The following is a 13,369-nucleotide window of genomic DNA, read 5'->3' on the forward strand; positions in this document are numbered from 1 at the left end:
GAGATGTGACAAGTGCCATCTGAGTAGATCCCTCCCCTATAAATACATGATCTCAGTGACAAATTAGGAAGTGGCAACAAAGACTCTCCTGGAATCCCGAGAGGGGACTCGGCTGCCTGCCTTGTTTCTGTCTGGACCCTGAGTCACAGAAAAGGAGTTAATTTACCCACAGGCAAGCGGGGTCTCCACAGCCCTGGGCCGTGCATTGTGCTGGGCTGGCCGGACTCTGACCCCGACCCACGGTCCAGGAACCACAAACCTGCCCTTTGTCGCAACACTCACCCCAACAACACATAATACACTCAGATTTTTTCTATCTATTCTCTAATAGTCTATTCCATTTTTTTTTTTTTAAATAGAGTTTTATTTCATAACCCACTAATGGGTATCAACCTGCGATGTGAAAACCAAATGGGTGACTGAATAGCCCAGTGCCTGCCCATCTACAATCATCTTCATCCCCACCTAGGACCTTGTTGGTCCTTTCCAATCTCCAGATGCTTCCTCCTGTGGCCTCCAAAGTTAACAGCTGGTGACTCTGTAGTTGTGGTCACTGCTTCCGCAAGATTCACTCAGGTCCCAGCACTAGCCCTCTTTGCTCACCATTATACTTCTAGGATGAGGGGTTTTCAAAGTTCTTTTCAACTGTTCCCTACTCAGTGATACACTGCTTTTAACGCCTCCTTTACCTACAGCAATCATGTAACTTTGCCACAAACCCAAGTGGAGATCTTGGCCATCTCCCTCCCTTGCAATTCCAGAGCAAGTTAGTGCTTTCCAGGCCTTTCCCAGCCCCAAGGCCACCTGATGGAATGGGTGCTTCACAGTTGAAGGTTCTGGGGCACAAGGGAGCTTAGGGGACCCACCCCAGGTCACATGGCCAGTAAGTGGCAGAACTGAGTTTCTATTCCAGGTCTCCTGACTCTACGTCTTGCTCTCTGAGCCGCCTGATTCATGGCTGCCCTCTGGGGTTCTTCATTTTTCTCCTCTCTGGCCCTTTGGGGAAAGGATGCACTGAAGGATAGCATGTGTTGACCCTTTGCTTTCGCTTTCCATAAGTAAGAACGTTCCCATGACTTTACAAGTTCCTGCATCTCTCCAGTTGTCCTAATTTGGTCCCAACGGGGACGGGCTTTGGCTACACGCTTTGCTCACACTCAGGCTGTCTTCTTCATCTTGCTATGGGCCAAACAGGCTGTCCGCCTGGAAGCTTTACCGTCCTCCAGCTTCCTGGGAACTAGAGAAAGGTCACTTCTGAGCCTGCGGAGCTTTTTAAAAGAGCACCTCCAGTTTCTCCTTAGGCCAAGATCTGTTGTTATCTGCTCTTGAAAATGTACTCTTGTCTTCCTGGGAAAAGCAGGCACTTTTCCTAAACCCCCGCAAGCTAGAGCCAGCATTCTTTCTCCCCTGCCTCATGAACACTTAATCTATCTTCCTGGCTCTCTCCACCCCTGAATCTGAAAAATGAAGGCAATAACACAAGAGCGCAACCTTTTTGACAGCCTGCTATTTTGAAGGGGGTGTCACAGGGATAGCTGCCATTTACCAGATACCTGCAAGGGACACCACTAAGCAGGAACACCACTCGGCTCTGATGTTCACAGCCACCTATAATATTGGATGTGATTGTTTCCAGGTTACAGATGAGGTGCAGAGAGGGTAAATAACTTCCCTAAAGTCACACAGCACTAAGTGGGTGGGCGGGAATTTGTACCCTATCCTCTCTGCCTCCAAAGCTTGCACTCTTTCTACCACCCCATACTGTCCCCTCAGGAAGACAGACAGGATCGCAGTCTTTTCCAAAGGGGATCATGGCCTGCTTTTCCACTTCACAACCTTTTCTCCCGTGCATGACACACAGTACATATGCACACCCCCATCTCCTATCCTCCTAGAAAAGATCCCACTTTTTAAATAAACGAATGTTAAATAATTGTGTTTGGAGGAATAGTAAAAAATCGTTACATCTCCTTTTTATCCTGCCCAAATAACTGGTTGGTGACCCTGGAGAGACAGTGGCCATGCCAAAGCAGGAGGCTGCCGCACACTGCTGTAACCTAGGGGAGCCACAGGCTCCTCTAGCTTCTCCAGCTGCTGCCACCCCACTGCAAACCCCATGTCAACCAGCATGCGACTGTGGAGGTAGGTTCCTCTGCCCAATCCCCTCCCTACCCACTCTCGCCCAGGGACAACCTTGCTTGGACCCAGACACAGCCTGGGACATCCCGCACTGGCTCTGGGCATAAGGACAGTCCCTGGGGACAGCAGGTGCTCCGCCTCTAGGCAAATGGCCATCCAGTCTGGTTTCAGCCAGCACAACTCGTTTTTCAAATGTCCTAGTTTCAGCCTCCCTTCCTGCAACATGGGCCAAATTCTCCACCCCCAGATTTCTATCCCTTGCTAGTAGGGCTTGGCTGGGCAATGGCTGGGCAATGGCTGGGCCTGCTGGAGGCCAATGTGAGCCAGAATAGCTAAGAAGGCAGGAAAAGAGGTGGTGTCAAACACCTTTCAGGATCCATGTCCTGTCACAGCACTAGCACCCCTCTGCCCGCCACGGTCAGATCCATTCTTTCTGCTCACAGCCTTGACAATAGAGTGCTGGGCTGCTCCCATCCCAGCCTCCATGGAGAACGGGCTGCCTTTGGCTATCCACAGCCTGCTCTTGGCCCAGTGGCAACCCAGGGAGCCACAGAGAACCACTGAACCAGATGCAGACCTCCCACACCCATCCCTCCCAGCCAGCTGGGACGGGTATCATTTTATAAGATATTAGCAAACACCTACTTTATGCAGGGTTGTGTAAGGGAGAGGGGCTCAGGATGTAAGAAGCTCCCCATTTAATCAAGAGAAAGACAAGTGCCATATAAGGCAGAATTCAGTGCCAAGTGATTGTGTTCATTGGCAAGTAGGATCCATCCAATTAGCGCCAGGCATTAACTCAGGGCTGGGGTTTGAAGGAGGAAGACAGACAGTTCCTGCCCTCAGGAAACACCGCTGATTACAACGTGAAGTGCTAGAAGTCCAAGGCAAGTATAAGGGGGGCTCTAGGGAGCTGTGAAGGGTGAAGTGTGTGGTCAGGAAAGGCCGCCAGGAGCACCCCACTTCCCCTGGCCCTCCAGCACAACCCACTCTAACTTGCACCCGATTTAAACGCAAGCTCAAACCAGCCCCCAAATGCAAATATGCTCAGCTGAGGTTAAACAGCTCACCCTCCTCCCGATTCAGATGACAAGTCTGCATGTTTAAGTTTCCTTTTGTGCTTTTCTATTTATGTTGTCATTGATTACTTTGCTCCTAACTCATCTGATTTCAATTTGGACTGATTTGATCCTAATTTTATTACCATGTAATCTGAATGCACATAATTACTGTAATTATGCTGCTGAGGGAAACAGCTCCTCCACGGCGGGAAGACCTAAATTTAGGGCTTCCTGGCAAGGGCGGCTGTTGGCTGGGTGGACCCACAGCTACTCGGAGCCGGCAGCCTTGGGAGTGCAGGTGCCTTGCCCTGCCCACCTCAGTGAGACAGGTATTTTGGGCTTCATCCCAGTGAAGGGCTTGAAGCCCCTCTCAGGAGCCCTGGGAACACGCAGGGGTGTGAGTTAGGGTTGGTGAGCCCACCTTCTCTGCAGCCTCCAAGCTCACACTACCACCCTCTGTTGCAGTGCTCTGCCTCGGTGTCTCTTCACTGCTGGCACCCACATACCACCCACATCCCAAGGGTGCCCCACCTTTAGAGTGCAAGATGCCAACAGTCTCCCTGAAAAGACTTGGGGAGCAAGAGGGTTCTCCTGTTAATCATGGGGCTGGGGAAAGCAAGCTATGATGAAAGGGCCTGCCACTGGGGTTTGAGAAGTCTGGTTCTAAGCTCATAACCACTGCCCAATCCCGCCTCTGTGGTGACCACCTTGGCCAGAAAGGAGGCCTCCGTCTCCCTGCTCCCCACCCATACACACATACTCACTCAGCGCTGGAGTCCAATGCTTTTCCATGAAACTCAGCAGAGACCCACTCACCCCATACACACCTGGATCTTCCCTCAGACCTCTAAGCCCAGTCCAAGGTTTCCTCCTCCAGGAAGCCTCTCTGACCCATCCAGCCCTCTCCATACCTTATGTCATTTATACCACCCTCACAAAGCAAGACGAGCACACTGCCATCTCATGCCCACCTGCTACCATCCTCCCACAGGAAGACACCAGGACCTGGGCTCTCTGCCCCCGCAGCTCACTCACCCAGTGCAGGGACCCGATGCAGACCTTGGCGGCCATCAGGGGCACGGTGGGGTCTGAGGGCCGCAGCTTCACGCACTCCCGTAGCAGCGACACAGCGTAAGCTGACTGCAGAGGAAAGAGCAGGCAATACCGTCACTCTCTGGCCTTGGTCAACAGACTGGGTGCCTTATGCATACAGTGGGGGGAGTTCCCAAACTACGTCCTTGCTCTGCATCTGTTTCCTCTCAAGAGGCAGGAAGAGGGCCCAGTAGGAGGAGCCCAGGCAGTGTGGGCAGGCAAGTCCCTCCTGTGCCTCAGTTTCTTTATTTGGAGAATGGAGGCTGTGACCCTTGCCCAGAAGAGATATCACAACAGGTAAGGTGACAACAGATGGACACTCTTCCAAAGGAATTCAAATTAAACCACAGAAATTTTAGAGGTAGAAAATGGTTCTCTCAAACTTCTAAGTTCAACACTCTTGGATTAACAGATGATGGGATGAAGCCAAATCCACATGGGGACTTGGAGGCAGGGCCGGTGGTGGGGAGTGGAGTGGAAATGTAAAGGCTGGCAGAGGAGAGAAGCAAAGGTGGCAGAGCCACAAAAAACCTCCAGATAGGAATCTGGGGATCCCCCAAGGCTTCAAGGACTCAGCCGCAGAGACAGGGCCAGTGTGGACCTGCTGAAGATGACCAAGTCTGGATGGAGGGCCAGGAGGGGAGAGCATACGGAGCCAGGCAGGGATATTACTAATCACAAATGAGAAGAATACCAGAAAACACTTATCTAGATCTTACTATGCACCAGACATTGCAGCAAGTCAGAGGGCCAATTCTGGCCCTCTGTCTGCTTTTGTTCATAAAGTTTTATTGGAACTTGGCCACACCCATTCACGCATGTATTGTATATGACTGCTTTCATGATAAGAAGGCAGAGATTGCTTGGCTTGCAAAGTCAAAAATATCTAGTATCTGACCCTTTACAGAAAAAGTCTGCTGACCTCTATTCTAAGGGCTTTATCAATAGTAAGTCATTTGATTTTCACAACTCTCCTATGAGATAAGTGCCATGTCTCTAACCACAGACGAGGAAACGAAAATGCAGAAAAGTTAAGTAGCTTGTTCAAAGCCATACTGTCCATAAGTGGTTGAGCTGGGGTTTGAGCAGTCTGGTTCTAAGCTCATAACCCAACCCTGCTTCTGTGGTGACTACCTTGGCCAGAGAGGAGGCCTCTGTCTCCTTGCTCCCCACCCATACACACATACTCACTCAGGGCTGGGACCTTTTGATTGAATCCAATGTTTTTCCATGAAACTCAGCAGACCCCCTCACCCCATACACACACCCAGCATGCAAACCCCCCATTCCAGTGTGAACCCCAGGCAGGCATAGACATGTGCCTGTAACTACAATTCCCCTATACTGGGCCCTACTGTGGGCTGAGCCATTAATTAGCTCTTGGCAACTCCGGAGGTACTGATGAGGAGATGGGGCTCTAGAAGGCTCACTGTCCATAGCATGGTGTGAGGAACTGGCGGCTGCAGAACTGGGACCCCATTTGTCTGTGTTCACTCTAGACCCACTGCCCCTTGCTGGCTACCCCTCCTTTTCCCATCAGCTAAGGAGGAGCTTTTCTCAGCCCAGATGTACCAGATTTCCTCGGGCTCTAGGCTTAGGCTTATTAGGCCAATTCCAGGTGTCTCAGCCAAGGGCCTGCTCTGTGCCCAGTACTGGGCTAGGGATAGAGGAGTTCCTGCAGGAAGGAGAAGAGGCCATGGCTCCTGGCTATCAGGAGCCCACAGAAAGGCTGGGGAGAGAAGACGAATGCCACCATCTCCCACTGCTCTCTCAGGATATGAGACTGGGCATAAGACAGAGTTAGTAGATGACAGACTCTGGTAGGCCGGAAGATTCCACGGGGTGCCCTGCATGGGCTGGAGCAAGGGATGCTGCCTAAGGGGCTTGAAGGAGCTGCCAGGCCACCCTCCTTTCACTAGACCTTCTCCTGTGAATGCCACTCCCAGGGCACTCACCACGGCGCCTCTGGCCACACACCCCAGCAAGCCCCAGGCCTTTCCTCGGCCTCCTTCTCTGGCTGCTGACCTGTGCATCCCTGAAATACAGGGTTCTCTAGCCCTGACCTTCCACATTCTACCCCCACCCAGACCACAAAACACTGCTATTTAAGGAGCCATCTGAGGACTCCACAGTCAGAGCAGCTGGCTTTTTTTTTTTTCTTTTGTCATGCTGGTTACCTAGCAACACAGCCAATGTGATTGCCGAGGAGACCAAGAAAAGGAGCGACCTAAATCATGTCATAGAACTCATCCTTTCTTCCTACAGGTTGAAGTGCATCTCTATTGGCCTGGCCTCACCTTCTGGAAGACCTTTTGGGCTTACCCTTGATCTCGGCAAAGGTGAGGTCTAGACAACCAGGCTGAATGATCTGGTTGGTGTGCGGGGCTCTTGAAGGGGGTGGAAAGTGTGCTTCTAGAACAATCTCCTAGGGCACCAAATGTAGTGGTGGGTATATCCCAGGGTCTCCAGCCTGTGGGGCCTCATGTGTGAGGAATTCACCCATTGCCCTAACTCCCTGTCTGTAAGCCCATTCTTGTGTGGCCTTGCTGGTCTGTGAAGGACCTGGGCCGGGACACCAGCTCCCAGGCCCGTGGGATGTGCCAGGCTGTCTGGACCCCTCTGAGCATGGCTCTTCTCAGTAAGGAGGTAGAAGACCCCATACTTCTCAGGCTAACATGATACCTTCTTCTGAGACCAAGGGCCTTCCAGCAGCACCCCCAGAAATTAAAGCTAACTTCTACGTGTGAACATTCTTCCGAGGAGGGGTCCCCAGCTAGCTTTCCTCGGCAACTCAAATGGGTCCATGATCCACAGAAGGGTAAGAAGCACTGTGGTCCTGGGCCTCTCCTTCTGGTCCATGCTCACTGTTACAAGACTAGAGGCATTTTCTCTGTTTCTTCAAGGCAGGAAGAAGCTATCACATGTCACTGTGAGCTGTCTTCTCAGGCTCCACGTAACCTCCAGCTCCCACTCCTCCTTTCCCTATGTCTAGCCCTATCTCTGTCCTGAACTGTCCCTCAGCCTTGGTAAGACCCTGCTGAGCACAGAGCCAGGGTCCCTGGTTGTGACTTCAGGGTGCTCTGGGAGGTAGCCAACATGATGGGGAGGGGGGGAGAATGTTCGGGAAGACAAAATGCCTGGTGGGGCGGGGGCTGAGAAGGTGCCCTACTTGATTCTCAGCTGTACTTCCCACCTGTCAAGCTGCAGCACCTGCTCTTCTTCCCTCTCCCTGCCAGGACCCAGCCTGTACACCCTCCATTCTTGGAGGAGGTGCTGGCAAGCCTAGAAGGGCCCTCCTCGGAGATGGCTGCGGGGCTAGAAATGGCAGGTGGCACAGATGGGTGGGGGCGGGGGGTGGCAAGGAATTCCCTCAGCCCCACAAAAGGGCCCTGGTGTTTACAGCTCTTGGAACGATCTGTGAGCTCATGCCACCTTATTTCCTGCCTTCGAAGCATCCTCAGCTCCAACAGCCCCAGCACCCAGCCCCGGAAAGCTTTTCCTTTCATGTCACTGCTTAAAATAGAGACTTATGTAAGTGTGATTCTCATCTGAGGAAAAATGAGGGCTTGGTGGGTAAAGAGCAGATGTAGCCCTGAGACCGGGGATGCGGTCAGCTCCTGATTCATGACTCCATGCTCAGGGAGCAAGAAGAGAGCTACAGCCCAATGCAACAATGCTCCCCTCGCTGGAGCCCACGCCTCACACCTGTCTCATCCAGTCGTACCCATCAATTCACTTGCAGAAATGCTATGGTGCCCCAGGCATACACATATCTTCAGAAAAAAGCACCCCCTTGCATACCTGGCCCACTCATAACTCACACGCGGACCCCGGATTCACACGGGGGTCTGTGTGTGGCCCTCCCATGCCCTCACTTCCCTGGAGATGGAAATCGGCTGCCAGATGACACTTCTGAATTACTGTCCGCCACCCCCCACCTCTAGGAGGTGACCAGAGGGGAGCAGTGCTCCTGAGGGTCAGGGCGCGACCCCCAGCACTCCAGGGCCTTACCTTCCCACAAGCCACCATGGAAAGGGCCACTTGGTACCAAAGGTGAAATTCGCCAAACGCAAACTTCATGGCTCGCTCCAGGCACTGGGGAGAGGGAGACGTCAGCACTTCCCTGCTGCGGTCCTCCCACCCCCAGCCCATCCATGCCCTCCTGGGGTAATCGCTGCCAGGTCACTGCCTGCAGGAGGCGCGGGAGGCCCGTTCTTGGTTCTCGTCAGAAAATTCCCAGGGTAACCTGTCCCCGCCACTGGCATTCTGTAACCCTGCACAAGTCTCTCACCCTCTCTGGCTCTGGGTTCCCACATCCATAACACGTGAATGATCTCACAGGGTGATGGTGAAAAGCGAATGAAATGCGATTTGTGAAAGTGCTTTCAAAATGTCTCAGAGATACAATAAAAATAACATCTGGCATTTATTAATATTGTGCATAGCAGTGCTCTCAGCTTTCTACGTGTATTACCTCATTTATTCCTCCAACAGCCCTGTGAGGTGGGGTCTCTACCCTTATTTCACAGATGAGGGAGCTAAGGCTTGAATGACTTGCCAGAGTCACAGGGCTGGTAAGTGGCAGAGCAGGCTGACTGCAGAGGCCATGGAGAAAAAGCTGCCCCAATATAAAGGCTCCTCTCTGCCCTGCTGTTCTCTAAGTGCACTGAGAAAATGTACTGCTCCACTGGCCTATCCAGTCCCAGGCAACCCCAAATCAGGGGCTGCGCGGTGAGATCTGATAGTCTCCCACAGAAGTTCCAGGTGCTCGAGGCAGATGCCACCAGCATGAGTCAGGTGGGTGGCGAGGGGAGGGGGGTGGGGGGAACAGGTACAGATAGCACACACTTTAAGAGCTCAAAGGCCTGGGTTCACCTGCTGGCTCAACATGCACTCCCTGCACCATCTTGGGCAAAAAGCCACCTCTCTGGGCCTCTCCCTCCTTGTGTTAAACTTGCGAGAACACCACTTATCCTTCCCACATTAACAAGGGGGTCGTCTCGGAAAGCACTTTGTGTGGTGCCTGGTGTGAGCAGGGGCTCAGCAGGTGTCACCGTCCCTCCTTTCAGGAGCCCTCTTAAACACTTGGAAAGAGAATCTACTGCCAAGAGGCCCACTGTTGGCAGGAGACAAAGGCCTCAAAGCCACCTTGATCTCAGCTCAGACTTGAAAGCTCAAAAATGTGTGTGTGCCACGTGCACTGCATGTAGGAGGCAGGAGAGGCACCAACTCCCTGGGCACAGCCCACGGAGCATTGTCCCAGTAGGGTCTGTCCAACAGAATGGGTGTCTGTCCACTCAGCTCAGAGCCCTGCCAGGAGAGGCAGTCACAAAACATCGCTGTCATCTTGGAGAAATCGAGGGGTGAAAATTTTCCTCTTGTGCTTCTCTTACAATGCCATGTGTTCTTTCAAAATAAAAACAATAGCAAAACCAAACCAACCAACCAAACAAAAAAAACCCACCCTACCAGTGTCTCTTAGCACTGAAAATGGAACAGTCCCAAGGCTGGCCTCCCAGAACTGAGCTATACCCTCTGGTGCAGACAGGGAAGGGACAGTGGAGGAAGACAATGGGTGGCTCCATCTGAATTCCTCCGTGTGCCACTCGACTCTTGGGTGGGGTGGGCCAGCTGTACCTCTGAGAGCATGACGTACTGCCCCCTCCTGCCCAGCGTGATGCTCAGGAGGTCGTAGATGGCCGCCGCATTCTGCAGGCTTACCGCCCGGTCCTCCTTCTGCTCCGGCGCCCGGCTCAGCACCACATCCCGAGCAGCCTGTGGAGAGACGTGGTTTGGAAAGAGTGAGGACAGAGAATAAGCAGGTGCTTGGCCACGCAGGACCCCTGACTCGCAGGCCAAGTGACCATCATCACCCTTTCACTACTGACTGAGGCCAAGCAGGTGGCCCCACTCCCAGAAACAGCCAGAGTCCTTCCCATCCTTCCCATCACGAAGGCCCTCTCCAAAGAGAGAAAGCCCTCTGCTCTTCGCCCAGGTTGCGGGGAGGGAGTATTTTTGAGGGCTCCAGCTCCAGGTAGTCATTGTGCTTCTACAAAAATCTCAAACCTACAGGAAAGTTGCAAATATAGTACCATAATGGTAAACCCAATTGTTAATATTTATCACATTTGTCTGTCTCTTAATGATGATGATGATGATGATGATAATGGGTTGGTTAAGGCAACATGGTCCTTTACTCCTAAACACAAGGGGACACACCCTTTCATAACCACAACAGAAATGCCAAATTCAGGGACTGTAACACTACCATTACTACCATCTGACACCAGTTCACATTCGGATTTTGCCACCTCACTAGTTGTTTACTTTTTCTCATTCCAGGATCCAATCCAGGCTGATGTCTTGCACTCGGGTGCCATGTCCCTTTAGTGTCTTGCATCTGGAAGAGTCCCTCGGCCTTTCTCTGTCTCTCAAGACACTGGCATTTTTGAGGCGTTAGACCAGTTGCTTTGTGGGAGAGCTCCTTGTCTGTTTAAAACTGTCCACTCACAGAAAGAGCCCCAGAGAATATGTGGAATTGTCCAAGTCAGGTGGGTGGCCCCCCCGGTCGGCTCACGGAGGAGAGCTCTTCACTTACTCTGTGGGTCCCCTGAGTCTCTCTGACAGAACCCCCCATACCTTCTTCCTACCATTCCAGGTCTATCCTTGACTCTCTCCGACCATGGAACTTTTTGTTCCTCCCCAAGAAATCTCCCCCGCACTCAAGACCTCTGTGCTTGGCATCCAGCACTCAGGAGTTCAGTAGCTCAGCACTGCCATGTGGCTGCTCAGAGAGGGGAGGGGAGGGCCCAGGGAAAGAGTGCTTTAGGATTAGGCGATTCTGTGCAATATGAAGGGGGAGCTCTGTTCTCACTGAGCCTGAAATCTCACCATCCGGGATTCTGGACCCTCAAGTTCTGTGACCTGTGGCATGCTCCACCCATCCTCCAGTATATTCAACCCTAGGGATAGTACTCAGGCTTGGGAGTAGCTGAATAGGAGTTATGGGGGTCTCTGAGCAAGGACCAGGCTTGGGATGCTCTGGGGCCCCTGCATCCTCCCCCCAATATCCCCCATACACTCTGAGGATGACCTGAGCTGAAGCAAAGCTGGATTCTACCCAGATGCTCCTGCTGGCTGCTCCCAGCATCCTCCGCTCTTATCTCTTCTCCCTCTGCCCAAGGGGTCTCTCTTCCTAGCATACCCCTGCCTCTGCAGAAGGGTTAGAAGCCCCTCCATGTGTTGGGACTCACCCTCCTCTCCTTCCCGACACAGGACCTCAGAACCAAGGACTTCGCCTTCCTGACAGAGTAAAAGAAACTGCTGGCTCTTAAAACCCAGATCACACTGGTCAGATCTAGACAATCTTTCCTGTCCACAGATGTGCCTCATATCCTCCCTCTGGCCAGGACTACTACCTGCTTCTCCAGGTCTGGGGCTGAGGCTCCCAAATGGCTGCAGAACCAGAAGCCCAACAACCTTTGGACTGTGGGCTCCGGATGTCCTACTATGCAGGCCTGAAGTGTGTTCCCACTGAGGCTTCTGGAAGCCAAAGCGCCTATAATATCCAAAAAAGTGACTCACCCACAGGGGCATTTCAGGCAGTAAGGCAAGCCAGTGGCTGGGGATCCACAACAGCCAAGGGCTGCCCACCGCCACCATGGATGTGGACCGGCCCCAGGAGAGGGTGCCGAGAGGCCAGGAGATCCCCAGAAAGGCTAAGCCCTGATGCCAGCCTGGTAAACAAGAGCCAGTCAGGAACTCCAAAGGGTTAAGGGAGAGGACTGGAGAGGGAAAGTGGCAGAGAAAGCCCCCTCCTTCCTGGTGAAATCCACCCACATAAGCACCAACAGGAAGGGAGAAGAAATTTCAAGGAGATGCCTGGCAGGAGCTATCTCACTGAGCTAAGTAGGAACACAAAACTCCAAAACTCGCTCTGTGCCTGGCCGTGTTCCTCCCCAATCCTCCACCTCCAGCCTTCACCTCCAGCAGCTCCCCAGCTCTGACCACCCAGGATGGGGTCTGGAGAGGCAGCCTCCACCAGGCAGTAATGTGGGGGGTGTGTTAGGGAATGAAAGGATGGGAGACACAGTCTCTGCCCTCAGCAGCAATATATAGGCACATACCGAGTGGAATCTGAGCTAGAATTCTGTGGGAGAGAGATCCCGATGGACAGAGGCTAGGGCAGGCAGCCTTCAGGGTGGCTTTCTTGTGGTGCAGAAAGAGAGGCCTAGTTAGGCACAGCTAGGGTCTGGGGACCTGCCCATGCAGACCATTCTCATTCTGGGGCTGGTGAGCAGCCAGCTGTCACCATAGGCCTTAGCTCTGGTTGGCTTGTCCTTGAAGAGTAGCCTCTGCCAGGATCTCCACCCCTGACTGACCCAGGATAAAGTCCAGCTTTCTTTCTGTGGCTGCCGCAGCAGACCCTTCACCATGTGCCCCATCTGTCCACCACACCAGCTTCTCCTCCCCCACTCCCCCACCCCCCAGCTCCCAAGTCCTCCCTGGCCACACAGAACTCCCTGAAGTTCCCTATCCTCACCAAAGCCTGTCTTTGTTTCTTCTGTCAACTTGTCTTTGTTCTTTCTGTCAACTGGCTCCTCACAACTCAACTCTGGTATGTGCCCCTTCAGCGCCATCCCTGACTTATCTCGCCAAGTGAGGCTGAGCCCCCCTCATCCTCCCTCAACACGGGACATACACAGCGACCTCCACACCCTCAACTGGTTCACCAGTTCCTGGGGTAGGGACATGTCTCTAGACTCCCAGTACAGGCTAGCACACAGCACTTTACTCAGTCCACGTGTGTAGAATGAGTGACATGTAAAAGGTTTCCGGGCCAGCTGTGGGAACTTCCTCCTGTCCGCCCTAGACCTTGACCTTTAAGAGAACAGCATCTCCTAAGGTGGGTCTGGTAGGAAAGGGAGGGGCGAATTTCTAGTACTGGGTGTGAATTAGGTCAGAAGAACAGGCACAGAAGAGGGGGTGGCAGCAGCATCTCCTAGGCCAGGGGACTGGGGCTCCCAACGGGGAGACAGCAGGAAAGGTACTTCTCAGGGGTCCTTCAGGACCTAGAG

At 52.9% G+C, this 13,369-nt stretch overlaps 1 protein-coding gene across 3 annotated transcripts in view; it reads right to left on the reverse strand.

The window, feature by feature from the left end:
- The window catches only part of TTC7A (tetratricopeptide repeat domain 7A), a 109,163-nt gene that overhangs the window by 46,171 nt on the left and 49,623 nt on the right, over nucleotides 1–13,369 (reverse strand). For all 3 annotated transcript variants that reach the window (XM_039887227.1, XM_039887229.1, XM_039887228.1), the window contains 3 exons: nucleotides 9,930–10,067; nucleotides 8,304–8,387; nucleotides 4,236–4,340 (listed from right to left, as the gene is read on the reverse strand). In XM_039887227.1, coding sequence (XP_039743161.1) covers nucleotides 4,236–4,340; nucleotides 8,304–8,387; nucleotides 9,930–10,067 — 327 coding nt within the window. The remainder of the gene's footprint in view (nucleotides 1–4,235; nucleotides 4,341–8,303; nucleotides 8,388–9,929; nucleotides 10,068–13,369) is intronic.

Source organism: Pteropus medius, unplaced genomic scaffold, assembly GCF_902729225.1.
Source record: "Pteropus medius unplaced genomic scaffold, Ma_sr-lr_union100, whole genome shotgun sequence".
NCBI lineage: Eukaryota > Metazoa > Chordata > Mammalia > Chiroptera > Pteropodidae > Pteropus > Pteropus medius.